Source organism: Pieris brassicae, chromosome 3 (genome assembly GCF_905147105.1).
Source record: "Pieris brassicae chromosome 3, ilPieBrab1.1, whole genome shotgun sequence".
Classification (NCBI taxonomy): Eukaryota; Metazoa; Arthropoda; class Insecta; order Lepidoptera; family Pieridae; genus Pieris; species Pieris brassicae.
Window position 1 is genome coordinate 22,398,511 of NC_059667.1, and position 25,883 is coordinate 22,424,393.

At 34.4% G+C, this 25,883-nt stretch overlaps 3 protein-coding genes across 3 annotated transcripts; 2 read left to right on the forward strand and 1 right to left on the reverse strand.

Annotated features, from left to right (window-relative positions):
• The first annotated feature begins 24 nt into the window (after positions 1-24).
• On the forward strand, positions 25-2,617 carry LOC123707429 (endonuclease G, mitochondrial). Its single transcript, XM_045657469.1, has 6 exons — positions 25-347; positions 479-681; positions 941-1,064; positions 1,399-1,511; positions 2,065-2,245; positions 2,417-2,617. The coding sequence occupies exons 1-6, from the start codon at positions 144-146 to the stop codon at positions 2,510-2,512; spliced, it is 921 nt and encodes a 306-aa protein (XP_045513425.1). The 5' UTR covers positions 25-143; the 3' UTR covers positions 2,513-2,617.
• Positions 2,618-3,594: 977 nt separating this feature from the next.
• On the reverse strand, positions 3,595-6,085 carry LOC123707629 (eukaryotic translation initiation factor 2 subunit 1). Its single transcript, XM_045657861.1, has 7 exons — positions 5,944-6,085; positions 5,614-5,851; positions 5,221-5,449; positions 4,724-4,956; positions 4,463-4,578; positions 3,916-4,027; positions 3,595-3,730 (listed from the first exon to the last, which is right to left on the reverse strand). The coding sequence occupies exons 2-7, from the start codon at positions 5,849-5,851 to the stop codon at positions 3,660-3,662; spliced, it is 999 nt and encodes a 332-aa protein (XP_045513817.1). The 5' UTR covers positions 5,944-6,085; the 3' UTR covers positions 3,595-3,659.
• Positions 6,086-7,011: 926 nt separating this feature from the next.
• Positions 7,012-25,883, forward strand: LOC123707688 (collagen alpha-1(IX) chain-like). Its single transcript, XM_045657961.1, has 22 exons — positions 7,012-7,088; positions 11,130-11,191; positions 11,862-12,060; positions 12,632-12,824; positions 13,225-13,302; positions 13,676-13,831; positions 14,134-14,166; positions 14,823-14,891; positions 16,068-16,130; positions 16,239-16,334; positions 17,252-17,330; positions 17,513-17,574; positions 17,753-17,852; positions 17,944-18,032; positions 19,030-19,137; positions 19,342-19,452; positions 19,616-19,732; positions 22,557-22,611; positions 22,714-22,815; positions 23,480-23,647; positions 25,172-25,234; positions 25,716-25,883. The coding sequence occupies exons 1-22, from the start codon at positions 7,078-7,080 to the stop codon at positions 25,820-25,822; spliced, it is 2,121 nt and encodes a 706-aa protein (XP_045513917.1). The 5' UTR covers positions 7,012-7,077; the 3' UTR covers positions 25,823-25,883.

Here is a 25,883-nt window from a genome sequence, read left to right on the forward strand (position 1 = left end):
TAACTATGTAGTTATCCTAGTCTGTGAATTGTGTAACGAAGTCGAATAATAATAAAGATAATACCAACTAGTAGGCTCTACGAAGCCAAAACGTTAAATATCACATAATTTGTTTTTTATTAATTAAATTAAATCATAAATAAATGATATCAAAAAGGCTTCTTCATTTAGCCCAACTCAGTGCTGTGGGTTTAACTGGTTACTTAATCGGCCAGAAGAAATGTTTTGGAAAAGATGAAAATGTGGTTTCACATGGCAAAACTTTGACTAGTTTGCCAGGGCTGCCTATATTTGGCACAGTTTCAGCTGCTACACCATACGTTGAGAGTGGTGGTGCTAAGGATAGGGTAAGCTTAATTAATAATTAAAGTTTTATCAGGTTTCCTACCTAACCTTAACTTAGAATTTTACTTAATATTGTCCAATTATCTGAAGGCCGGGCCTGTTAATTGGCATAGTTATAAATACTGTTTTTCAGGTTTCAGAAATTATGAAATATGGATTTCCTAGTTTAGACAATGTTAGATCTTATGATGATTTTGTTTTGTCATATGACAGACGTAATAGAGTACCTCATTGGGTCTTTGAACACATAACAAAAGATCATATATCAAAAAACGATGCAGTTGATAGGAGTAAATGTGATTTTAAACCAGATGAGAGTATTCACCCTTTTTTCAGGTAAATTTCTTTAGACACATTATTACAAGTATTCATTAAATGTGATGTGTATACAATTGATAAGAATAAAAATTCATTCTTGTATCTATATGCCACAAATCATTGATATTGGAACATGAAGCTTATATTTCTGCATCTATTCCACTGTTCTATTTTCTTAACAGGTTTTTCTGTCTCTTAAAATAATGTTATTAGAGCCAAAATGAATCTGAATCTGTGATTGTGTGATTTCATTTAAGTGATTAATCTACCCCTTTAGATCTCATAATATGGACTACAAGGGTTCAGGATTTGATCGTGGCCACATGGCAGCTGCTGGTAATCACCGTTTAGCACAAAGACATGTGGATCAGACTTTCTACCTCACAAATATGGCCCCACAGGTATTATATTATAAATAAAACTAATAATTATCTATGTGCCTAAGAAAAAACATTACAGGTTTCAAGTAAAACTAGTCACACTTGTAGCAGCCTCCTTCTATAAAATTTAAATTTTGCTAGAATGAAATAAAACCAATGTGTACTTTAGGTAAATCAATGCAATTAGACAGTTTATCAGTGTAGTTGAGTTTAATATTTAAAGGAGATTAAGTTAAATATTACTAATAACTAAAATTCTTAAATCATATGCATAAAATCTCATTTAGTAATAAAATTACAGATCCTGTATACAACAACATTTTAACAAATTTACATCTTTTTATTTGTATTTCAGGTTGGACAAGGCTTCAATAGAGATTCATGGAATAGACTAGAAAAACATGTGAGAAAATTAACTAAGGTTTACAATAATGTCTACTGTTGTACAGGTCCACTTTATTTACCAAGGTATATTTATAAAAAATCTATGGCTTACATGATATAAGGAGATTACGGTTTCTTTACATTAAACAAAATTTAAAATGGATTAGACATAATTCTGCTATTAAAGAGTTCAGACCATTATTTATTAATAAACATACTAAGTTATGTTTAGGGCAGACATATTGCTTACATTTAAATTTTACTTAATATGAATACTTATTTAAAAGATGAATGAAAGCAACAAGAATTATAGATAAAGAGATAATGTTTAATAATATAGAATTTGTAAAACAATTTTAATCATTGTCATTGTTAACCATTTTAGGAATACTGGTCAGCAAGAGTACCTTAATTTTGTTTAAATCTGTAGTTTGTGCATACCAAAGACAATAAGATCACCACACCTTTTACAAGAGATATCTAAAAGGCCTCCAGCTGATAGTAATGGGTATTGTCATGGTCACATAGCTCTTGTTTACCTTACCTTACATTATATTAAAAAAAATTGATTGTGTTGCTGGCAAGATCCACTTATATATATATATTGTGTATGTATTATATAAGAACAATTTTGTAGAAAGGAGGTAGATGGCAAGTCATATGTTAAGTACCAAGTCATTGGTACCAACTCCGTTGCGGTGCCAACCCACTTCTACAAAGTGGTTGTATGTGAGGCGGGGGATGGCGCCTTGCATATGGAATCCTATGTCATGCCCAATCAACGGCTACCAGATGAGACTCCCGTGTCTTCTTACATGGTGAGGACTTAAGTTTTTATCAGGCCGCTTGATGGTCAGATGATAAAAAAATATTAAAGCCAGAGCATAAGCCAAATCAGAAATTCTGTAGAATTTAATTCTATTTACAGATATGTTATATCATATACTTTCTTTAATTACTTAATTTTTAATATTATAATTTTGTTAAAGGTACCGCCAGAGACAATAGAGAAGGCAGCTGGGTTGCTATTCTTTGACAAAATACATCGAAGTAAGCTGACAACAATCAATGGGAAGAAAGTTTAAATGATACAAATTTAATTAAAAGTGTAATATTATTATAAAATAATGGTTGTAAATAATTTGTAGTAAATATTTTAAAACTAGACATGAATAAATTATTGAGATACTTAATATTTTTTTCTCAATTTGAAGTATAATGTAGTGGGGAAAACTGAAAAGTACACCGAGGACACACAAACACCACACACCCGTAGTCCTATGACTTTTCACTTGTCTCCATGGGAGAAAACCACAATATAACAGCTTTCTAAGCACAAGCATATAAGCGAAGGAAAAGCGTATCTTCGCGCCAAAGGATGCAAGACTTCTCTGCAGCGTGTGAACATGTGTAGTGTTCTCCTCCTCTCTCACTTGAGCATGGTCAAGAGTGATAGACATAGTTGTAGAGGGAATGGGTGCGGTAAGAACAGAGGTCATGTCATGACATCATCTCAAATAAAATCAATTGCTGCTCAATTCTACAAAAAATGCACTTCCATGTTTCTGCCTACTAGACGTACGTACGTAACCGCGCTTTGTTTCACGTTTCTCTCATCAACTAACTATCCAAAAATCTCAGTTTTGTATCGCACAGCCCAGATATACAACAACCACTATTTAAGAATTGACTTGTTAAACTGTCGCGGTATTTGCTTATACCTGCATCATTACACATCACACAACAATTAGGTATTACTTAGTTAAATTTGTATTTAATAATTTGTTCCTTTCGTAAATGTTTCATCGTTTTTGTATATATATATCTTTAGGATAATTGTATTTTATTATATGTAATTTATGTTAGCTGTATGTAGGATTACGTACAGTAATAAATAAATTATGGAAAACTACATTAATAGCTGATAGCAGATCAGACTTATTAAAGTAGTGGAAAAACTGACAAATGAATTTTTAGTATCGGGTGTTATGGCTGTTTATATACTTTATATAGGAACATTAAATCTGATTGATTAAAAGTCCCACATAATATGTAAAGCAAGCGTACATAAGTCGAATTCCAACATAGTACTGTGGAAATATTGAAAACTCCACACTATTAAAAAAACGTGCTAATAATAAGTAATAATAATAATTAAACATGGAAAGGTAATTAAAAGCTTTAATAAAAATGTAGTATATATTGAATATGCAGTACATAATATACAGGGTATTAGTTTTCTTCGTCGTCATCGGAGGCGCCATTTTGTTGAGGCTCATCATCTGCGCCTGCGTCACCCATACCTACAATAATTATAACATGAATTTTAGAAGAATGTCAAGACAATGAGACAAGTTGTTTTCCAATTAATTCCCTAATTAATAAAAACGAAACTCTAATTTTACTCTTTTTGCAATATTTTAATGAGTAATTTGATATTGTATACATGGTGACCAAAAAGTAATAGAAACGTCTTGGTCGACTTTACCTTGATCTTCATCCTCTTCAGCAGAGTCACCGGCGACTTCAGCATTCTCAGCCTCAGCTCTCTCCATTTGTCTCGCCAATTCAGCTTCATCAGTTGCCGTTACCACTTTAGGCTGTTGAATAATATTTAAATATTTATTAAATTAATATATAGTTGATAAATGATTTGATTATATTGTCATTGATTAACGAAGAGTATTGCAATCTACTGACAGTAATAGACAGGTTCTATTCTCAGTTCTTACAAAAAAAATGGGGAACTTAACTTGAACTAAAACAAACACAACTCTTTGTGAGTTGTGTTTATTTCACACACTCTTATATTTCAGAAACAAGTCTTTGTGTAGTAAGTCTAGTAACTTCTAGAAAATGATTTAACTTTATATTTGATAAAAAGTTCTTAAGTTATAGCACCATTTTAAGTATTAATAATAGAATGATTTGGCTTCTAATTATATAGTAAAATAATATTATAGATTAACTATGCAATGCCTCATTAATTGTTATTATAACTAGTCTGTATTAGTCTTGATTATAGATATACACACCGCCATCTGTATGTTGAAGACACCACCTGATGCTGTGATGGTCTCATTAATTTTGTCAATTGCATCTTGTAACGCTTTAAGTCCATCTGTTTTTTCTGGTGTTGAAGTAGTCATAACTGTAAAAAAAAGGGTTATTTGTACAGAACAAACTCAACCTTTACTTCAGTTTTACTAGATGGTTTTCCTACAGGCTGTCAATTCTATAATATAGTTTGACATTTTGTAACACACTAAAGAATGTATCTATCGCATAAAACTTACCATACAATGGTGGGGCAATGAGATTTATCTTAATTGGCAATTCTAGTGTGGATAATGAAAGGCCTGCTTTCAATGCAGCCTTAACTGCATCAATACCCTCATAGCCATAACATGCACACTCAATGTCAGCCCTTATCTTGACTGCCTGTGAGGTCAATTTCCTCTTAATGTTGGCTAATAGCACTTCCTTTGTTTTTTCATCAAGACCACACTCATTTAGGACTGAAGGATCCCTGTATTTTAATTTCAAAGGAAAATTAAATATTACAAATGCAGATTTTTAATGGAAGTTTTGGTTGTCAATGATTTAGTACATGATATATTTTAAAAAGGAAATATTCTTTATGACTTGTATTCAAAAATGAATTTTAGAAATAATTTGATTATAAATAGGTATTTTTTATATTTCTATGTTCAAATAGAACATTTTTAATCTAATTTTGGCGATGTAAAATAAGTTTGTGTATATCCAATTAAGAGAAATAAAACATACTTACACAGCAGCTTGTTTAAAGAAATCATAGGCAGATGCCTTCTTTTTATATTTCTCTTCAAACAGCCAAGCAGTCTTCTTGTAAAGTTCTTCCAATTGCTCCGAGTTTTCATAATGCAAAAGTTCTGCTACATGCCTAAGAATTGAGTTCACCGCTTTTGCCTTTGCATACCGCTCTGTACATTTATCAATATCTTCACCAGATACACGCCGTTTAGATAAATCAATATAACCTGTAATTTACATATAAACTTATAAAATTCACAATAAAAATAAAAATCTACATAAATTATTGTACTTAACTGTAGAGATAGTTTCATAATTACTAAGTTCCTTGCAATTTTTTTATGCAACTTTTGTGGGAGTTTGACTTTGAAAGATTAACAGTAAGAATTACCTTTTTCTTTATCTACTCTTATGACCACAACGGGTTCGGTTTTTCCGACACGAATAAGTTTGTTGATAGAACGAATACGACGCCTCGACAACTCTGAAAGCAAGATCATGCCCTCAATGTTGTTGTATTCGAGAAGATGCACATATGCACCCATCTCAGCGATAGAACGCACATTCACCATAACTACATCTTCAACTTCTGGATATTTTTCTTGATAAAATCTACACGTAAGGGGCATCTGAAATTTCGTAAATATTATAACCTCTGAATCATCAGTTTTATCTGTATCTATAGAAAATACATTAGATAATAGTGTTGTTCTTAACAAACCTTGATGTGTTTTCAGGTTTTATGTGTTTTTTTGTAAGAAATTCAAGTTTAGAAAATATGATGAAACCTTGTTGTTCACGTTGATGATCGGTTTCATATAAGTCTAAGACGAAGCATCAAGTATGAGGTTTAGATATTGAAATGACATTCGACATAACTACAGTACGACACAGTACAGAGTACGTTCAGCTGATTGTTTGACTTAAAATTCCAGATTACTATAACTTTAGTATTTAAATCAGATTAAATTTATTGTTGTGGCCCGCGAAACTATTCGTTGTTTAAACTCCGATTTTTGGATATATAAATAGTATAGAATAATGATTCCTCTTTTGCTATACAGTTTTATTGATATTTGATATTTGATTTGATATTAAATCTTCAATTAGTCCAAAACATGCAAGAAGTTGATAATGTACATTACAAACTATTTTTGGAGACTTTTATTATACCTGAACCTTTGTTTAAACAATGTTAATGGTCAAGAATAACCAGACATTGACCTAGGAGACGGTAGCAATCTATTTATTGTTCTGGAGAGCGGGTCAAATTGTTTTATTAATTGATATCCATTCGGCTAATTGGCTTCCTTAGAAACGCAAGTTTAATTGTAATGCAAAAGTAATTTTCTGAAGATAAATGTGATGTAATTTTTCTACGTACGTATTGAAACACAGACAATTTTTATTATATTAATGTTGGGTTTTTAATATACAACTATTAGATGTTTTAGATGTACAATTTACTTTGTTTCTTTAAATAGTTTGCAATTTGCTGTGAGCCTTTTTTACTAGCTCTGATGGTAGCTCCTTTGTATTTTTCGATGGTGGTATTACATACTGCTGCTCCTTGCTTCTGCCTCTTCTTGGGGCTTCAAATAAATAAATTTAGTATGATGGCGATCTTTATGATATAATATGTAACATATTTTGATATGAGGTATCCATTTCCCTCTTGGGCCCTATTTTTAGGGCCCCAGATTCAATCAGCCGTGACCTGTTTGTGGTTATTGTCGTAAGAATTAATTGATATATTTGTGTCGCATCGTTTAACGAAAGAAATCACAACTAGCTTTATTAGCTATTCAGACGGTACGCGATGTTTGGATCGTAGTGTTCTGTGTTTAAATTTAAAATGGGACTCAGGTAAGTTTTTTTTTGTTTTGCAAAAAGGTTGTATATATGTCTTTGTTTGATTGTAATTCTTTTATTAATATGCTGCATAATTGAATTCGTTACTGTGGCAAAGGTAGGTGACAGTGAATTGTTTTTTTTTATGGTGTGAAACGTTGTTCTCAGTAATTTCCATTATTAGCCTATTTTTTTGGAACTATTTCAAATTATTCAATTAATCTTTTAATCTCGTGTTTTACCGAGGGGTAAGTTACAAACCCGATTTAGCTTTATAAATATTATTATAATATTAATGTAATTTGATTTTGTTATTTATTCAACGAAACATTTGTCAAGACAACTAGCACTCAAAAATTATTATATTTTTAAGAAACAGACTGTGGTTTCTTGCTCAGTATATCTTGCTTTTAGGATATCTATCAAGAACTACTAAAACTAATAAGAATCATTTAAGCGCAACATGAAAAATTATGAACCCTTCATATTAGTGCTTTATTTCATGTTAGCAATGCAAAAACTCAGTTCTGAATCATAGAACGACCAATATTAACTTGTTTAAAAGCTCTCGCGGAATATGGTTAAAATGAGGATTAAAAATATCACATATACACCTTCACGGACATACACTCACCTTTACACCATCATACATCACAGGCGAATTATTAATTATTTAAATGTATTCAATAGCTTTTATTGTTTTTTCCTTTTTGGCTTTATCTTTTCTTAGTCATACAAATTGTTTGAACTGGAGCAAATCAATCCCAAGGATTAGGATCATTTAAGTATTTGTCAAATTTATAAAAAGCGTTTTTGATTAATTTACGTTTAACAAAGGCTTTGAATTTATTTATTGACTATTCTTTAACTTCCCTTGGGAGTATGTTGAAAAAACGAATACAATTTCCATATAAGGAGTTGTTTATCTTCTAAAGCCTGTTATTTGTAAATTAGTTGTATTTCCCGTATTATACTGGTGAAAATCACCATTTGTTATAAAATCGTTTATATTTTTTTGTACATACAACAAGACTTCAAGAATATATTGACCAGATAGTGTCATAATATTTAATTATTTAAACCTACGCCGTAGCTACTCCCTCGGAGAAACACAATAATTACCCCGAACAGCCCGCTTCCTCAGCACAAAAATGGATTCAACCTCTGCAGCAGCACCCCACAGTAGAATACCGTACGACATAACACTATACACAATTTCTAGAAGAATCAATTTCTAAAGATAGTCGTGTCTTTATAACTGTAAACTGTCGGATTTTCTATACTACATATACTGCAGAGCTCAGCCTATTTGAAAGAGTCTCTTTGTGTGGGCCCCACTGGAGTTTACTATCTATTGTTATGCCTAGTCAAACAGTTTTGTCATCAAAGTTTAGTTCACTGTCCTTAATTATCAGGTTATCAATATCTCGCTTTAAGCTAGTTGTAAATCTAATACATTTTGTTTTATTCTCATTAAGCAGTAAGTTATTTACATTAAACCACTTAACTACACGACAGATATAGCGTCGATTGATACCTGCGAAGCCGGAGAGAGACTCCATTAACATGCACTCTTTGGATCCTTCCCTTTCAATATGAATTCATCAGGCTGGAACGCCATCAACGCCATAGTGTTGAAGCCTTCCAACCAGTGTATCAGGATGAACACAGTCAAAGACAGGTCACAAAAGACGCCGAATCCATCATATGATTCTTCCCAGGCGTTAAATATGTCCAAAATCAACTTCACACCGGCATCGATTGTGGAGCGTCCCTCAGTAAAACCTCGTCGTACGCTTAGATTTGTTCTATTGCGATTCTCCATCTCCTATATTCCATCCTGTTCAACCCTAAATCCTCCTTCCTATCTCAAAAATGATTTCAAATTTTTGGGAGTCCATAACTATAGCTTACGCTCTTCCGAAAACTATACCCTTGAAATCCCATCTCATAGCTCCTCCTTTCTTGGCAATTCCTTTAAGGTCTCTGCAGTTAGGCTTTGGAATTCACTTCCTGTCCCTATTCGCTTAGCTCCTTCTCTATCTTCCTTTAAATTTCTTATGTACAAACATTACCCGTCCACATCGTATCCCAAGCTTCCTTACTAACTACTTACTGACGTGAGACTTATCTTAAATTATCGTGATTAATGTGTCTTTTTACTTTCTATTTTTAATGTATGATCTTTTTAGTTTAGTTTTTTTTTATATTTTTTGTTCCTGTTTAGTTTTGTCTTAATAAATGTGTATTTTTGCACTACTTGCCTATCTCAAGCGATAAGGCCGCCAGTTGCCCTCCTTTTGATTTAATTATGTTAAATTTTTTTTATAAAGTAGTGTAACGAAGTGTAAATAAATAAATGTCACCATTTGTTTTAAAATTGCTTATATTTGTAAGAATATATTGACCAGATAGTGTCATATTGTTTAAACTTAAACTTATTCCGTAACATCTCCCTTGGCGAAACTCAACCAATACAGTCCGCTTCTGCAGCACAAATATGGATTGAACCTGTGCATTAGCACCCCTCAGTGGAATACCGTAGGATATACAGTATCTATAGATCTCACATAAAAATGTTTCAAATGCAAACAAATTGCTTCCATTGAGTGTTGAAGGTCGTCAGTTCAATTAGCCATTAACCTGATCGAGGTTTGATAGAAAAGTGGGGCATCGTCATTGATATTGCCTAGATTTGTTGGTTTACTATTAGTGTCAATTCTGATGTATTCTGACGTACGTTTTTACGTTTTTTGATGACTTTAACATATAATTTAACAATCGCTCCGTCGTGGCTTCTTACTGGTTACCGAGATCCTCATAATTGACTATCTATTGGCGAAAAGCAAGCAATGTTAGTCTAGTGGCTTCAGCGTGCGACTCACATCCCTGAGGTCGTAGGTTCGATCATAGGCTGTGCACCAATGGATTTTCTTTCTATGTGCGCATTTAACATTAGCATTTGCCTTAGACCCAAGAAGTCGACAGCGTGCGTCAGGCACAAAAGGCTGATCACCTATTGGTCAATTCGATTAACAAATGGTCATGAAACAGTTACAGAAATCTGAGGCCCAGAACTAAAGAGGTTGTAACGCCATGTACGTCTTTCATGTTCATTTGTCAATCTAATAGGCAAGTACCTGGCACACACTGTCGACCTCTTGGCTCTAAGGCAGGTTTACACATAGAAAGTCCATTGGTGCACAGCCAGGGATCGAACCTACGACCACAGGGATGTGAGTCGCGCGCTGAAGCCAATAGGCTAATACTGCACATCATTTTTTTAATACATTTTATTAAGTCCTGGTTGGTAAAGGCGTCTGAAACTGAATAGTTTTTGCTACGTCCTACGTTCGAGTTATGTGTTGTATTAATTTTATTAAGAAGCATAAATACTATTATTAACACCCATTTTTAAAATATGTAATAATAAAATGGAAGTACTTCAATGAATGCTATTTGAGTATCAAAGAACTAGGCCAGTCTAATTCTCATGATCCAAGTGCGTAGATGAAATTGATCCGAATCCCACAATTAGGTACAAAATGTACGTTGAGCGGTTTTAAACCTTTTAAATACAATATCTTATTGAAGATTTAATGAACCTATAATAGTAACATTGCCAATTGGTTTAGACTTTAATAAATGGCCAGACTTTTCCTAATTACACCGCGAATTTTAGTGTGAAAAGCAAATGACGTAACACGAATATATGTGTGTAAATTCACTCAAGAACGATAAAAATAAAAGCTTACGTAAATTTGAATTTTGACTTGGGGGAGCCTTCAAGAAATGAATAAGTAACTTTTAATAGGGCGGGAACGCATTGGGAACCTTCTGGCAGTGTAAGGCGGTTAACGTCAGGTCAGCTTCGTGACTGCTTGGGAAAGTTCATTTATGTAAATGTAAAATTTATGAGTGACTATTTATGATCACGCGTTTACTTGGCGCATTGTAAGAATGTCTGCACTGCCCCAAACATATATCTAAATATCAGCAAAGGTACAGATTTAATTTGATGTTATGAGGGAAACTCTATTTATAATGTTTTTTTAGATTGGCATTTCTCTTCATCGTCATAATACATTTTACAAGCTGTTTGGAGAGCACCACAGACAGTGAGTTTTATTTATTTATATTCTTTAGTTTTAAGTCAAATCGAAAATGTATGTTTAAGCTTAACTTTATTAAAAAAAATTGTGTTAAGAATTAAAAAAAATCAAAAGTTGCAAATTTTCGTGTTAACAATTTTATAAGAAAAACACAAATTCTATTTAGGTATATATATAATATTTGTGAATTGTTACCATGGTTCAATCATTATTTTATTTCATTTTCTTTTTTCATGTTTCTTTCGAAGTAGATACGGCTAGAAATTGTATGAAAAAATACTTTTTGTATGGTATCAAGGCATATCAAGTTTTGTAATAATTTACTAAAAACACTAAAAGATCTTCCTGCTAGACGTTTTAAAAAATCGATTTAATGTACTACTTTTGGAAAAAAATATTCTATCAAAGCAATATAATTAATATTAATTTGATAACGTAATAAATTTTAATAATGTGATATTTTATCACTACAAATAATATAAGAATTGACCATAATGATGTGACTCTAATGTAACTTCTATGTAAAATTTCTTTTAAGACCAATTTGCTCGCCACAATATGTATTGCAAAATATGCGAACTTTAGATTGTACCACCATAACATTTTTGTACCATATTCATGAAAATCAATTATTATTTAGTCCACATATTAATAAAATAATAAATCTATATTCCAGCCAGCACGACATCACCATTAAACACTCTACTATGTTCTGGAAGACTACCCGGGGACGTAGATTTTCAGACAGTAGACATGATAGCAGTATACAGCTTGGATCGACCTGATACCACAGGAATTACCTTGGTACAGGGTTCACAGGATTTACAAAGGGCGTACAGGATTGGGGATGGCGCAAACCTGACATTACCCGTGAAGTAAGATTTTTAAATTACACATTTTACTTTGCAGCTCTGGTTGTGGCTGTTTAAATAAACGCTGGTCCTGTATTCGAACGTCGGGAACGTAAACTTAATAATAATAATATTTGAAGGATAGGATATTGTTTGCTTGCTTAGTTCCACCAGCCACGGCCTTATTTTTCAAGCTTGCAATATTATGTTTACGTAGAATCTATATGCAAACGGTATTTACTTGTCCTATATGGATCTGCTATAGAACAGCTTCAGGCCTAGCTTCAGCGCGCGACTCTCATCTCTGAGGTCGTAAGTTCTATCCCCGGCTGTGTACCAGTGGATTTTGCTATGTGCGCAAATAACATTTGCTAACGGTGGAGGAAAATATCGTGGGAAAACCGGATTATCTTAGAACCAAAAAGTCGACGGCGTGTATCCAGGAGGCTGATTATCTACTTGCCTATTAGATTTACAAACAATCATGAAACAGGACTAAAACTATGGGGCGGGAATAAATAAAACCGTAAGAATTATGAAGAAAATAAGAGGAAAGCTCAGATAATAATAAACAAAATCTTATAATTTTTTACAGGAAAGTCTTTCCCAATGGTTTACCAGAGCAGTTCAGCATCACAGCCACGTTTAACCCTCGAAACCAACGCAGACCTTGGAGCCTCATTCGAGTGCGATCACAGAATCTACTTTTCTCCCTTACACTGCTTCCTCATGTACGAAAAATGGCTGTTTTCGTTCAGAAAACAAGGGTTATTTTCTCTTGTCCAGAAGTGAGTTTTTCATATATTATACAGTTAAAATTATATTTTAGATTATTTGATCTAAGAAATAAATATTTCTAAACGATTAGAAGCAGAATCCGACGTGAATGTTGGCTTTTTTCCTGTTGTATATGTCTACGGACATTTTTAATTTGAAAAAAAAGAAGGGATTAAAAGGATGTATGAAAGAGATGGAGAAAGTGTATCCCCCCCACGCTAGGAATTCTTGTGTCAGCAGCTAGTCTTTCTCCCTAGTCTCGATTTGACATATTTACGGTTCTAGATATAATAACTTATACTACTGTACTTGTACAATAAGAATTCTTTCGTTTTCAGCATAGAACAGCTTGAGAAGATGTTTAAACAATTTGGTTTTTTGGAAAGTAAAAATGTGTGTATTTATTTTCAGTTATTTCGTGTTGGATGGCACAAAGTACACGTTACCATCACTAATGATTCGGTATACGCCGCAGTGGATTGTATCGAGGTACATTGTCATTTTATTACAAAACGTTAATGTTATTTTTATTGGTGTGGGACGTATTTCTAAACCAAGTTTCTACTTCTACTGGGTATTTCTACGGGTAATATATACGCGTAAGTGCATAGCCGCTAATCTTTCCGACTGGGTGAAGTAGGTCCTCAGTGGGGGTTATACTGATCGAAGACTTTAAGTTGGGAGAGGAGAAGCAAACTTCCTCTACATAAACAATAAAATATTATGAAAATAAAACTGCGATATAAAAGTTATTAGCGCAACATTTTTAGGTTATGTACATGACATTTCAAGGGTCGCAGTTTGAAAAGAAAAATTTTCTATTTCTAGTAAATTTGACAAATATGTCGATCATAAATTTCAGTTAGAACCAGAGGATATCCCGTCACACAGTTTCAATAACGCCACAACGGTGACAATAGTATCAAATGACGATGGTACCCCTGCTTCGATAGACCTGCAGTGGCTGTCTCTCAGTTGCAACCCATTTAATCTTACCATAGAAAGCTGTGAGGAGATTGTAAGTTTATATCCGGCTTTCTCTTTCTATCGAACTGTGTTTACGCTGTGATGAAGAGAGCTAGATGACTTTGTCTTTGATCTAGTTGAAATGTCGCAATTGGACAAATGTTTCTATTAATTATCACATTTTGGATTTTGGCTTCAATACAATTAATAAATATATATTAAAAACGCCGTGTCTGACTTGTTTCGTTGGCTATGGTATCGCTTTACGTTAATCTAGTATCTATGGTGGAAAGCAGGCCTATTATAAACGATATTAACTTGGGAGTAAATCTTAATGTAAAATGTTTTTTTTAGGAAATAGCCGAGCCGCTGATAGAGTCACCAATGGTAAGTAATATTAATACTTTGAAATTTCCGAAATGATAGAAGTTTAATAGAAGTGTGTATTTTCCGTGATCATTTCTAAAAGGCAGGTATCTGATCAACCTTCTGTGCCTGACACACCTGACTTTTTGACTAAGCGTGTCGGTTTACTCACGGATAGACGGAGTCCATTGGTGACAGCTGAAGATCGAACCTACGGCCCCAGGAATGAGAGTTGTACGCTGAAGCGCTGAAACTAGTGTAAAACACTAATTTAGCTATATATATATATATATAGCTAAATTAGTGTTTTAAATAACGCTATTTCTACTATTATATATATATATATATATATATAATAGTAGAAATAGCATTACTGTTACATGCAAGTAGTCTAGGCGTCACTAGGCGCTTAGTCAGGATACCTTTAAAGTATTATAGAAAGTGGAACAGTAAATTTGTATGAAAATGACAGTTCGTGTCGACAAATTTTCTGTTACGGCCATTTTGATAGGCGCGCTGCCAAAATGGCCGTAATAAAATATATTATAGATACTTTTAAGTAATAATGTTGTGTTAATGTTTTATAAGAACAATTTTCTTTACCTTTATAATATTAATAAGTATTTGAAATTTTTTTTGCTTCGAAATTTAATTATTGCACATTTTTTAAATTTCAGACCGGCTCGCAGTCTTCACCAAATGTGAATCCATTTCTTGCTCCAGTATGTAATGCTTCGTGTCCACCAGTAAGTTTGACTATTTGTAAGTGATACGAGTCGTAGAGTTTTCGTATAGCAAATGTTCTGTTGTGATATCGAACATATACTTGAGATGAAATTGAGATTAATGGAGACATTACTGAAATAAAACTGATATTGAAATCAGATTTTCATATAGACTACCCAACGATGTCCAGTCAAAATAAAAATAAATATATAATTGTAAATATATAGTAAAATTTCATCAAAACCAGTCCAGTCATTTAGGATATGCTTAATTACACACGTACATTTATGTATGAAGAATATAGCTATAAAACATTTCAATTATTTCATTACATTGTATGCCCAAATATGACAAGTTTTCTGATATACGAAATATTTTGAATGATGCGTCATCGCATTTACCAAGATATATTTATGCTTAATTTAAAACAAATTCCGCAAAGAAATTATACAAACTGTGGACAGCTACTACTCGTAGCAGGCTCGTAGAAGTTGGCGTAGGCTCGTAGCGGACTTATGGTGGGATAGTAAGGCCCGTAACAGGTATATAGTGGGATAGTAAGGCACGTAGAAGGTAAATGCTGGGATAGTAAGGCCCGTAGCAGGTAAATGGTGGGATAGTAAGGCCCGTAGCAGGTAAATGGTGAGATAGTAAGGCCCCGTAGCAGGTAGATGGTGGGATAGTAAGGCACGTAGAAGGTAAATGCTGGGATAGTAAGGCCCGTAGCAGGGAAATGCTGGGATAGTAAGGCCCGTAGCAGGTAAATGGTGGGATAGTAAGGCCCGTAGCAGGTAAATGGTGGGATAGTAAGGCCCGTAGCAGGTAAATGGTGAGATAGTAAGGCCCCGTAGCAGGTAGATGGTGGGATAGTAAGGCACGTAGAAGGTAAATGGTGGGATAGTAAGGCCCCGTAGCAGGAATATGGTGGGATAGTAAGGCACGTAGCAGGTAAATGGTGGCATAGTAAGGCCCCGTAGCAGGAATATGGTGGTATAGTAAGGCCCCGTAGCAGGAATATGGTGGGATAGTAAGGCACGTAGCAGGCATGTAGAGTATTATCGTAGTATACGAAAACTGTCGAGAATGCGCCAGGATTCTTTGACGTCTTTGTCTCCCATTTACTTTTTTCTTTGTATAATGTTCATCATAGTTAAATTATTCCATTCAGCAACGTAAAACTGTTATATAAATTTCAGGGCCCTCAGGGCCCCCAAGGCCAGAAAGGTGATCAAGGTGTGCCAGGCTACACAGGTCTTCCGGTAAGTTTTCAAAAACTTACCATCACTCTGATTTTATGAATTTATAAACGATTGGCCAACTTGCTAAAAAAAATATTTTATTAAGTTTTCATTTCTTTTTGTTTATAGGGTGTTCGAGGCTTACAGGGGCTCCCCGGGGCTCTTGGGCCCCCAGGTCCTAAAGGAGACAGGGGTGATCGAGGACCGCCAGGAAATAGCACTAATGTTAGTTTTGAAGTATATTTTATTTATGAGTAATTTTGTGGTTATTTTGCGTTATTTATTGTATTTAAAAAAGCGAATGGACAGCGCCATAGACGGAGATATTTGGATAAAACTGGAGGAGGTTCCCGTGAAGCCCTTCCCTTCCTGTGAGGGAAGTTAGGATATTACAATAACAACTCTCGATTCTTACAAACAAATGTTTTTAAGAAATCTAAACTGTATAGATGAATGGAAATAAAAGCTGTTAAAAATTAATAAAATCGTTGATTGAAAATTATAAAATTCTATCCTTTATATTGTTACGAAGACGGGTCGACTGCAATGTTTCAATAGTTTCTCGAAACTAGACGAGCACTCTAGAACGCCGTACGACAAGGACGGAGTAACGTGCGAAAGAGACAAAGAGTGCGGACGTTCTAGAATTGTGCAATCGCTACTCAGTAGCAAGCCCGCCTAGAAAGTTCTCGAATATTGTTTAGAATTATTCCCAGGGATATATAAGCGAGCCGAAACGCGACTAGTCGCCTTTAGTTTTGAATGCGGTAACACGAGAAGAACACCGAAGCGATAAAGTCCGAATAAAGTGAATACAAGTGATAAAGTACTGTGTGAAGTGTGCATAAGTGAAGTAATTAGTGACTGTGTTTGTGTGTGTTATTAGTGCATCTCTGCAATTAATTTGTGCCCATAAATTCCTCACTGATTTATCAAGAAATAAACCCTTGAAGAAATCTACGGCATTTTCTATCCGATCCCCTAGCTCGTAACAGTATGTATTAAAATCTTAACAACTTATTAAAATATTTATTGTGACTTTACTAGTCGAAATGATAATGAAAGAAATACGCATTTTCATTATACTTTAGCTTATATGTACAAAATTCAGAGGCGGGGGTAAATCAAAATTTCTCATATAGGTAGCAATATCGCCGGGGCCTCCAGGGGAGCCTGGGCGAAGAGGCATCAAAGGAGATAGAGGAGACACGGGTCAAAAGGGTATGCAAAAATATTTCCATAATATGATTCAAATTATTCATAATCTTTGTTAAATATTTAACAACTTTAGTTATAACTTCAAATTTCCTGAGATTAGGGCATTGATTATATATTTAAACATGTCATTTAAGTGTATGTTTACAAATTCGCAAGTATTTTTACAATAAAATTTGTATTTTCAGGCGAACCAGGAGAATTGGGTCTAGTTGGTTTGGCTGGGCTGCCCGGATCTGATGGAAAGGATGTAAGATTCTAATTCTAATATTGAAGATGTAGTTTGGTTATTAATAATAATAACCTTTTATTTTTTCATGATAGTTATGTTTCGTTGTGTTACGTTAGTTACGTTGTGTTACGTTATTGATATATCTTACGTTAGTTGAACAATGATCTGATATCTTCATTTATATGCTATTTTGTAGGGATTGCCGGGACCTCCTGGAGCAATAGGACCTCGTGGTGAGAGAGGATATCCAGGTCCTCCTGGTCCCGTTGCTCACGTAAATACCTCTATCGTACAAGGTACGTATTTGTGACAGTATTGAAATTTGTCACTGGTGCTGCAACTAAGTTACGAAAGCATTTTATATTTGACTCATCTGATCAATTCCAGGCAGTAAAGGTGAGAAAGGATCTCCTGGCAGGCCGGGACGTGACGGAGAAATGGGGCCTCGAGGGCTGTCCGGATTAGACGGACATGATGTAAGTATTATTGCTCTTTGTTTTTCATTTACATTCTTTTCTTAAGTAAATAGTGTGCAGCAAGTAAATGTACAAAATATATTAAAATCAGTGTTATATGAGTAGAAAATGTATGTATCGTTTGCATTTAAGATCGATTTTAACCTTTCAATAAAATTTATTGCGTGGAGGACAAATTGCCTGGGGTATCTAGAGGGGTACCCCAGGCAATTTGTCCTATCCCATCATCCAATTTGTCCTTTATTTAGTTTAGGTCAAAACTCATCGATTGAGTTGCTAAACGAGCTAGGTCTGATTATCCATAGTTGCTCTCCTCTCACTTTAAAATTGAAAGTTAAATTTTTTAAGCACAATTATGGTACAATTTTTACGGATGAAATGTCACGAAGATGTGCAGAGTTTTTGTCGAAGAAAAAGGAGAGAACGATTGACACCGATTGAGAGAGATGGAGTGAGAAAGTCGAGTTGAGTCGAGAAAAAATACATAAAATACATGCTATTGGTTGATGTATTCGTTACATATTAGAACTTTATATGGCAATTCTGTCTCATAACGTTATATTATCCTTAGCACGTATACAGTGTGTAAACAGTGTGAATATAGATATACACATACGGGGAGTGATCATATACTGGTACATAATCATCTATTGGGGCCTTTACCTTAGAAATAATTAATTTACTTCTTCTTCAGAGCTTCCATTCTGACATGTGTACTTTGTACGTACGCACTTTTTTGTTTATTTTTTTTTCTATAAGTGGTTGTCACATTAAAAATTGTATATTATTTTTCTTGTACAAGTGTATCAGTGTGCCGATCGTATACATAAATATGTATGTTAAATCTGTGTGAGATAACAATTCCATCGTTACAGCACAAACATAATACTTTTACCCAGATATATCGTCTTGGATCAAATCCAGGAGCGCTATCTTATACGTTTTGTTCTTAAAGAAAATCTGAACAAGAATAATTAACGAAAATTTATAATTTCAGGGATTACCTGGCGTTCAGGGACCTCCTGGTTTGCCTGGAATGCCAGGAGAACGAGGTTTTACGGGATCACAGGGCCTTGCTGGAGAGAGAGGCCCCGAGGGCCCACAGGTATATCTTCGTCATAATGAATCTTTCGTGACTTAATAATAAAACTATATTTAGAATTCACTAGGCATTTATTTATTATATATTTTATTATTAATTTAAGTCATCAATTTATGTTGTGTCTACTTCGATTATACTTAATTAATATATATGTAAAATATGCTGCAAAGAATGCTGGAATATACCGTAATTGATTTATCTTTACAGGGCCCTGAAGGCCGCCAGGGCGCACCGGGTCCTCAAGGTCCTCCAGGTCTAACAACAGCTTCTGGAGTTAGTATGACTGGTCTACCTGGACCTCAAGGGGAAAGAGGAGAGGTATAGTAAATAAAGTGCTTAATATCGAAATAAAGCAATTGAATGTCTTTTCTACTCATGGACCACGGGAATGGGACCAGGAATGCTCGGTTATACGTACGGTCTGGAGTCAACTAAGTCACAAAAGTATCCTTAAACGTATTAAAAATAATCTATATTCTAGAAAGGTGAAGGAGGCTTACCAGGGATACCAGGCAGGGACGGACTGGATGGTATACCGGGGGCTCCAGGACCGAGAGGTGCCCCAGGACCTGTTGCACCTAGAGATATTATTGTTGAGGTAAGAGGTGTTCCTCGAGAGGTTCAAATAATAATAAAAGTTATTTGGCGTTGACCAAATTTTATATTATAGTGGTCATTAATAAGTTCTAAAACAACGTGTATCCATAAAATAATTACAAAAAAACATCAATAATATTAGAACATAACTAAGCTAGAAAGGGAAACAATTAAACAAGCAACCACAAAAAAAATGTATAAAAATAATTCATAAAAACTAAATGGAAACTTAAACCTCGTTAAGAGCATGATAAAGTTACGGTAAGTTGTAAGATTGTTGTAATATATATCAATATTTTCATCAATGTTAGTAATTTAGTTGTACGAGATAGCCACTATACAATTGAAAGTAGCAGATAAGCAAATAGGTACGTATATAAGTACTATGTAACTACAATAAACATAACAAACATAACATTTTGTAAGCTAAACCGTTGTTGAAAAGAGTGTCCATGGAGTTTCTTGCCGGTTCTTCTCCATGAGACCCACTTTTTGGAACCGTGCAACTAGACGTTTCATAAGAGCCTGCAAAGGCCTATTTGAAATAAAAACTTTTGATTTTGATTTTGATAACAAATACTAAGTTCAGTGGTATTTGGTCCACGGGTGTGATTGGCACTCTGATGGACAATCCATGTGTTCTTGAAGAACTCTGTTACTTTGTGACGGTGAAGGCCAAGGCTGATTGCCAGAGCCCCGTTTACCTTGCAACTGAATGTTGTCTCCGACTATCGACATATTTATATGTTCGCAGAGTGAGATCACGGAAGCAATTTTTCCTAGCTTTGTTCAGAAAATGTAGGATCGTTGTTTAGGAAACTTATAGTTAGGGAGCCTGCGAGCAAAATTTCTGGCAGACGTCCAGGCGTCTGATATTTCAAAGGCCGCCGAAGACTATTTGAATTTCTTTTTCAACCCGATGCTCGGGCCAAGCTAAAAGTACAAAATTCAATTTTAAACACGCGTCAAAAATATTCGGCTTCTACCTGTTAACTGCGCCTCCGCAGGTATGAAATTTCTCCACAGTTCCTTTCGTAGTCTCGCTTTTATTTGGGGATATGAGTGAGAACGGTATACCTAACTCAGTTCCGACCTTTTTCGTATTGTGTACCCGAATGTATATGGTGTATATCAGTATATACAGATACATGACGTAATGTTAGAAGTAAATAGAAATAAACAGAAGAGTCTTCCAGTTTATTTTGCTTGGGGTTCCTGTCTCTCTCGCTCTCAGGCACTTCCACAAGGACGTCTCGAAAGCGTAAGGCTTTGTACTCAGCAGAGATATCAGAGCGGGTTCTCCAAAACGCTCAGCACCAGCACAGTTTTGGAGTATTTAGAGTAATTCGTTTCTCCGAACTTTTGGAGTATTTCGAGTAATTCGATTCGCCGAAGTTTTTCGAATGATTTTAGTGTGTGTAAGCGCTTATACACATTATATTTGAAGATATCGGAACGCGTTTGAGCAAAATGTGCGATTTGAAGTTTGATACCCTTGATACCGTGAATTTCAAACAATTATACACCTAAAAATCAGTGAGCAAAATGTCTGCCAAATGTTTTTTCGTATCCACGGATTGTTAATTAATCGAATGGGCGCAGTGAGAACCGTGTGCAAATTACTTAGTAGTGATTTTTTTAAACATTTTTACTACTCCGTCATGATAATGTAAAGCCCTGAATGTCTGCCTCTTCGATTTTCTTATTTTCCAAGATGTTTGTGACCATGAATCCCAGAGGCATACACGTGCAAATGATTTAATATCCCCCTTTTTTTAAACAACTTCAATCGGCTGTAACGCGAAAACGTAGCGACGTAGAACCTTAATTGACTGGACCAAATCAATTCGTACTGACGTAAACTGCAATCTACCTCGATGTGAAACTTGTGCAAAACATATACCTAAATGCTCACCAGCTCCCTAACGATTAAACGTTACGTTAACTTAAATATTATCATATATCTGTTTATTCAAAATTTACCACAACATACATAATACTATATCTACGGTATACAAACTTTTTTTTATCTAAAATATATGACAATATCGATAAACATAAATGTTACAAAATACAGTTATAATTTATAAATACAAGATAAAATAAAAATACATTTAATCCAAAAATATAAAAATTATAATAAATAAACTGCTCAAATATGTTTCTTACAGTTTTGTACCCTTTGAAGTTGAGACTTGGGTCATTTAGGTCGTAGGTTTCGAGTATTCAGCTAATTAAATATTTAAGTTTGCACTTTTGTTGGTTGGTACCGGTGATGTTTTCCCCGCTCAAAGAATAAATTTCGCAATACAGCAGGTAAATGCCGGCATTAAAGGTACAATGCCACAGGGACCAAACTTTTTATATTTGTTCTAATATTCTATTTATTAATGTTTAATTATTATTATTACTGTGTCGATTAAGATACGATAGGTTGCAAATACTTTTGTGTCTTGGACATAAAGACCATTATAACATACAAAAAATTTATTATTATGTGATTGAAAGAAAACAATTTTTTAACCGGATTAAACCTATTTGTATTATTATAAACTTATAATTATAGTCGATACCAACTCTGGGGAAATAAATACAGATAACACAACTTTCTCTACAGCTGTGATAGTTTTGACATTCAACACCTTTTGTCTTCTGTCACCGTGCCGTCACGCTGTAAAGCACGCGAAACGTCGGAAAAATTAAAATTATGTAAATAATTATAAGTTTATAATAATAAAATAGCTTTAATCCGGTTAAAAAATTGTTTTATTTCAATGTGTAAAAGCTATTTTAACCAGAGACAATATTACATGCTTTCTTTTCAGCATCAATCAATCACAGAAGGAGATGTAAGGAATATTTGTGAAGATTTAATGCGAGGTAATCTAACGTCTAGTTATTTACTTTTAATTTCTTACTTACTTCATGCATCTAATTAATGCAATTTACAGCAAGAGATGTATATTTATATTTTATTTTTAGACCGCTTAAAAGAGTTAGCAGATAGTTTGGTAATGGTTCCTCCAGCAGTCAGTGTTGGAAGACGTGGGCCGATTGGAAGACCTGGGCCACCAGGGCCCCCAGGTAAATCAAAATTTAATTTCATGTTTTCTTCTTCCTAGTCTCAAGACTAATGGTCGTGCTTGTCTTAAAAAGCCCTGACTTGTCTCAGTGTGTTAGGGATGTTGAGTCAGAATTGTTTTAATTTTGTCTCATTAACAGGTAGAAGATTGACCTCGTCTTCTTCTGTCATCACTTCTCCCTTGTTCTCAACTGCTTGTAAAGACTATTCGGTTTCCTCCTGGCGATATAGCCAAACAAGCAGTCGTTTGTAAATGATAGTTGACAGTCTTGCGGTAATCTTTAGTTTCTTGAGAATGGACTTGTTGGGTCTTCTTGCAGTCCATGGTATTGGCAACATTGTCCTCCTACACAACATCTCGAATGCCCCTATTTATTTTGGTCTCCTGCACGAATTGACCAGGACTTTGCTCCGTATGTTCTTGACTGTGACGTTCAATACTTCAGTTTACTAAAGTATAGCATATTGACAGTTTTGCTGCAGTTCAGTTTTTTGGTTTAATACTATTATTTAATAATAAAAAAAATATTTGTATTTTTAATATATATATATATTTTGTAATATTTAAATAAAACCTACACAAGAACCAAGTACTTATTATTTTTAAATGTCTATTTTGTGTGTATAGGACATAGCTTAAAATAGATTATGCATAATAATTCATAGGTTTACCAGGAGAAGCAGGGCTCATGGGTCATAGAGGATATCCGGGTGAGACTGGAGAACCAGGTAGACCTGGTGAACCAGGCCCTAGAGGGGAGAAAGGGGATAACGGAGATAGAGGCCCTGAAGGAGTAGGCATTCCGGGGCCCGAGGGATCTAGAGGATTACCAGGTGAGTTATAAGTTGTTTTTTAAAAAAGTTTGAAAATTTATTTTAACGCCCCATCTATTACGAAACTAATCAAACAATGTCCTCTTGTACAATTTGCTTGAGGGATTATAATATGTATATATATATAATTTTATTTTATTTAACTTTTAATCGAAAGCCCTATCTGAACCACAATTGTACTCGCGAAATAAAACTCGGAATGTAGGTATAATTGTTTGGTTTATTCATTGAAGGTTAGCAGTTGTTGGTAGTTGGTTAACAACAAAATTACAAACCGAAACAACGGTATTACTAAACCCCCGTCCGGAACGGCTGTGTAAATCTATCAGCTAGTATACAATTAACATAAACTAACTACACGCTGGTCACGAAACTCGCCAATCCGTCCGCTACCTCCTCAACCACCGACCTTTACCTGCTACAGGAATAAGGACTAATTTCCGCAACATTATAACAATTCAATAAAAATATATTAATTTCAATATGTCCATATGTATCAACCCTATATCACTCGCCATAGATTCTGTAGATAAGTAAAGGCCATATTTGCCTGTAAAGTTTCTTGTTCCCTACGTCGTCGATATGAAATGCCGGTTTTCACACATACGTCGACCCATAATGACATCCTTTACCGAGTATATTGTAAATGTATAAAATAGAAAGAAAAATCTATTAGAGCACAGTTCGATAACACAATAGTACTTCCAAACCTTGGTATATGCCTTCAATAAGGTACCAATTCTTAAAATTATTATTTTTTATAGTTTTTTACTTGCTGTCTTGTGGTGTTTTCTCGTGACAGCTAGTTGAGCCTGGCGGGAGATGCGTGGCATGCGCACTAGGTTTAGTTTTTTTGTCGGCAAAGAAGGCAGTGGGTGTCTTGTCTTGTCTGTCTGTCTTGTCTGTCTCTGAAAAAACAAAAAAAACTATGATGAGTAGATATACCGATACAAATCGAATGACGTAGAATAAGTGATACCTGTATCGTATATATGTAAATTTAATAGAAGCTTTAAAAGGCTATTGAATGAACCTCGTCAATATCCTCCCTCATAACCTTAACATAAGTTAACTAATTAGCGTTTAGAGTACGTTTGAAAAAAAATACTGTTTATGAAGTGAAACTTCTTTATCGTCGTAAAAAAAATTGTCGTCACATTTTTCGGTTACGCGTCACATTATTCCGTTAGGCGCCATATTTTTCTCGTCCCTACCACGGTTGACTCGAAGCGATTCTGAGCCATTAAAAACAAAAATATATAATTACGATAACAATGATAGTAATAATTCTATTACAATTAATGAAATTCTGCAATAATCTTAGTAGTAATAAGGTAAAATGAAATAATTGTATTATCTGTATTTATGTCTATGATAATAAAAGCCTTTTGTTAAATTTTATCTAATTTAAATTTATTTAACCAATTTCTGTATAGTAAATCATTTTTCGAAAAATAAGCCCATAAAAAAGTTTCACTTCTTACGTCTGTACTAGTACACGCACACATTTTTATTTAATTTCAGGTCCAGTAGGTCCCGCTGGACCCGAGGGAAGACAAGGTGAACGAGGAAGCCCTGGGAGAGAAGGTAAGTGGTACTCTGTTATTCTGTGATAATGCAAAGGTGTGACCGTCTGCCATTTTACTTGCTTCGCTTTGAAGGCTTGGGGCAACGGACTGACAATTAAAGTATTGAGGATTATTTATTTTCATCCTGCGGCTGTCGTATTCAAGTGAAACCCTCCTGGAGAAATATATTAATGTGTCTGTGTCGTTCATAATTAGTTTCCGTCCACTACAATAATGGATTATTATTATATTTAATTTAGATTTCAAACGACAATATGGGATGAAGTATACACTCAATTATATTATATATAAATGTTTGTATAAGCATATAACTAGGCATTACTGGAAACTTACCTAAATTGTTTCACCTTCTGGAGTTGGAGGACCTGGAGGTCTTTTACTTACGTTTATTTAAACCAACCTCACATTTGGAGGAAATAAACGTAAATCTAAAAGACCTGGTCAAAATATATCAACATTAAAAATCTGGTATTTTGCAGGTGTCATTGGGCCCCGTGGTGTGCCAGGTCCTAGAGGGACCTGTGACTGTCCCCTCGCATCGTACTACGCTTATCCACAGACTATAGGCAATGTTAAAGGACCATAGATAGTTAGTAAATTTATTACGTTTTGTATTTGTTTCAAATAAATTTCCCTTTAATTAACAA

Excerpts from the sequence above, each read along its gene's own strand:
- LOC123707629 (XM_045657861.1), bottom strand. The coding sequence starts at position 5,851 with ATGCCCCTTACGTGTAGATTTTATCAAGAAAAATATCCAGAAGTTGAA. Across the intron at positions 5,450-5,613 it reads AAGAGTAGATAAAGAAAAAG|GTTATATTGATTTATCTAAA; the intron begins GTAATTCTTACT and ends TGTAAATTACAG. Across the intron at positions 4,957-5,220 it reads TTCTTTAAACAAGCTGCTGT|GGATCCTTCAGTCCTAAATG; the intron begins GTAAGTATGTTT and ends ATTAAAATACAG.
- LOC123707688 (XM_045657961.1), top strand. Across the intron at positions 12,061-12,631 it reads AACCTGACATTACCCGTGAA|GAAAGTCTTTCCCAATGGTT; the intron begins GTAAGATTTTTA and ends AATTTTTTACAG. Across the intron at positions 13,303-13,675 it reads CCGCAGTGGATTGTATCGAG|TTAGAACCAGAGGATATCCC; the intron begins GTACATTGTCAT and ends CATAAATTTCAG.
- LOC123707429 (XM_045657469.1), top strand. The coding sequence starts at position 144 with ATGATATCAAAAAGGCTTCTTCATTTAGCCCAACTCAGTGCTGTGGGT. Across the intron at positions 1,065-1,398 it reads TCACAAATATGGCCCCACAG|GTTGGACAAGGCTTCAATAG; the intron begins GTATTATATTAT and ends TTTGTATTTCAG. Across the intron at positions 1,512-2,064 it reads GGTCCACTTTATTTACCAAG|AAAGGAGGTAGATGGCAAGT; the intron begins GTATATTTATAA and ends ACAATTTTGTAG.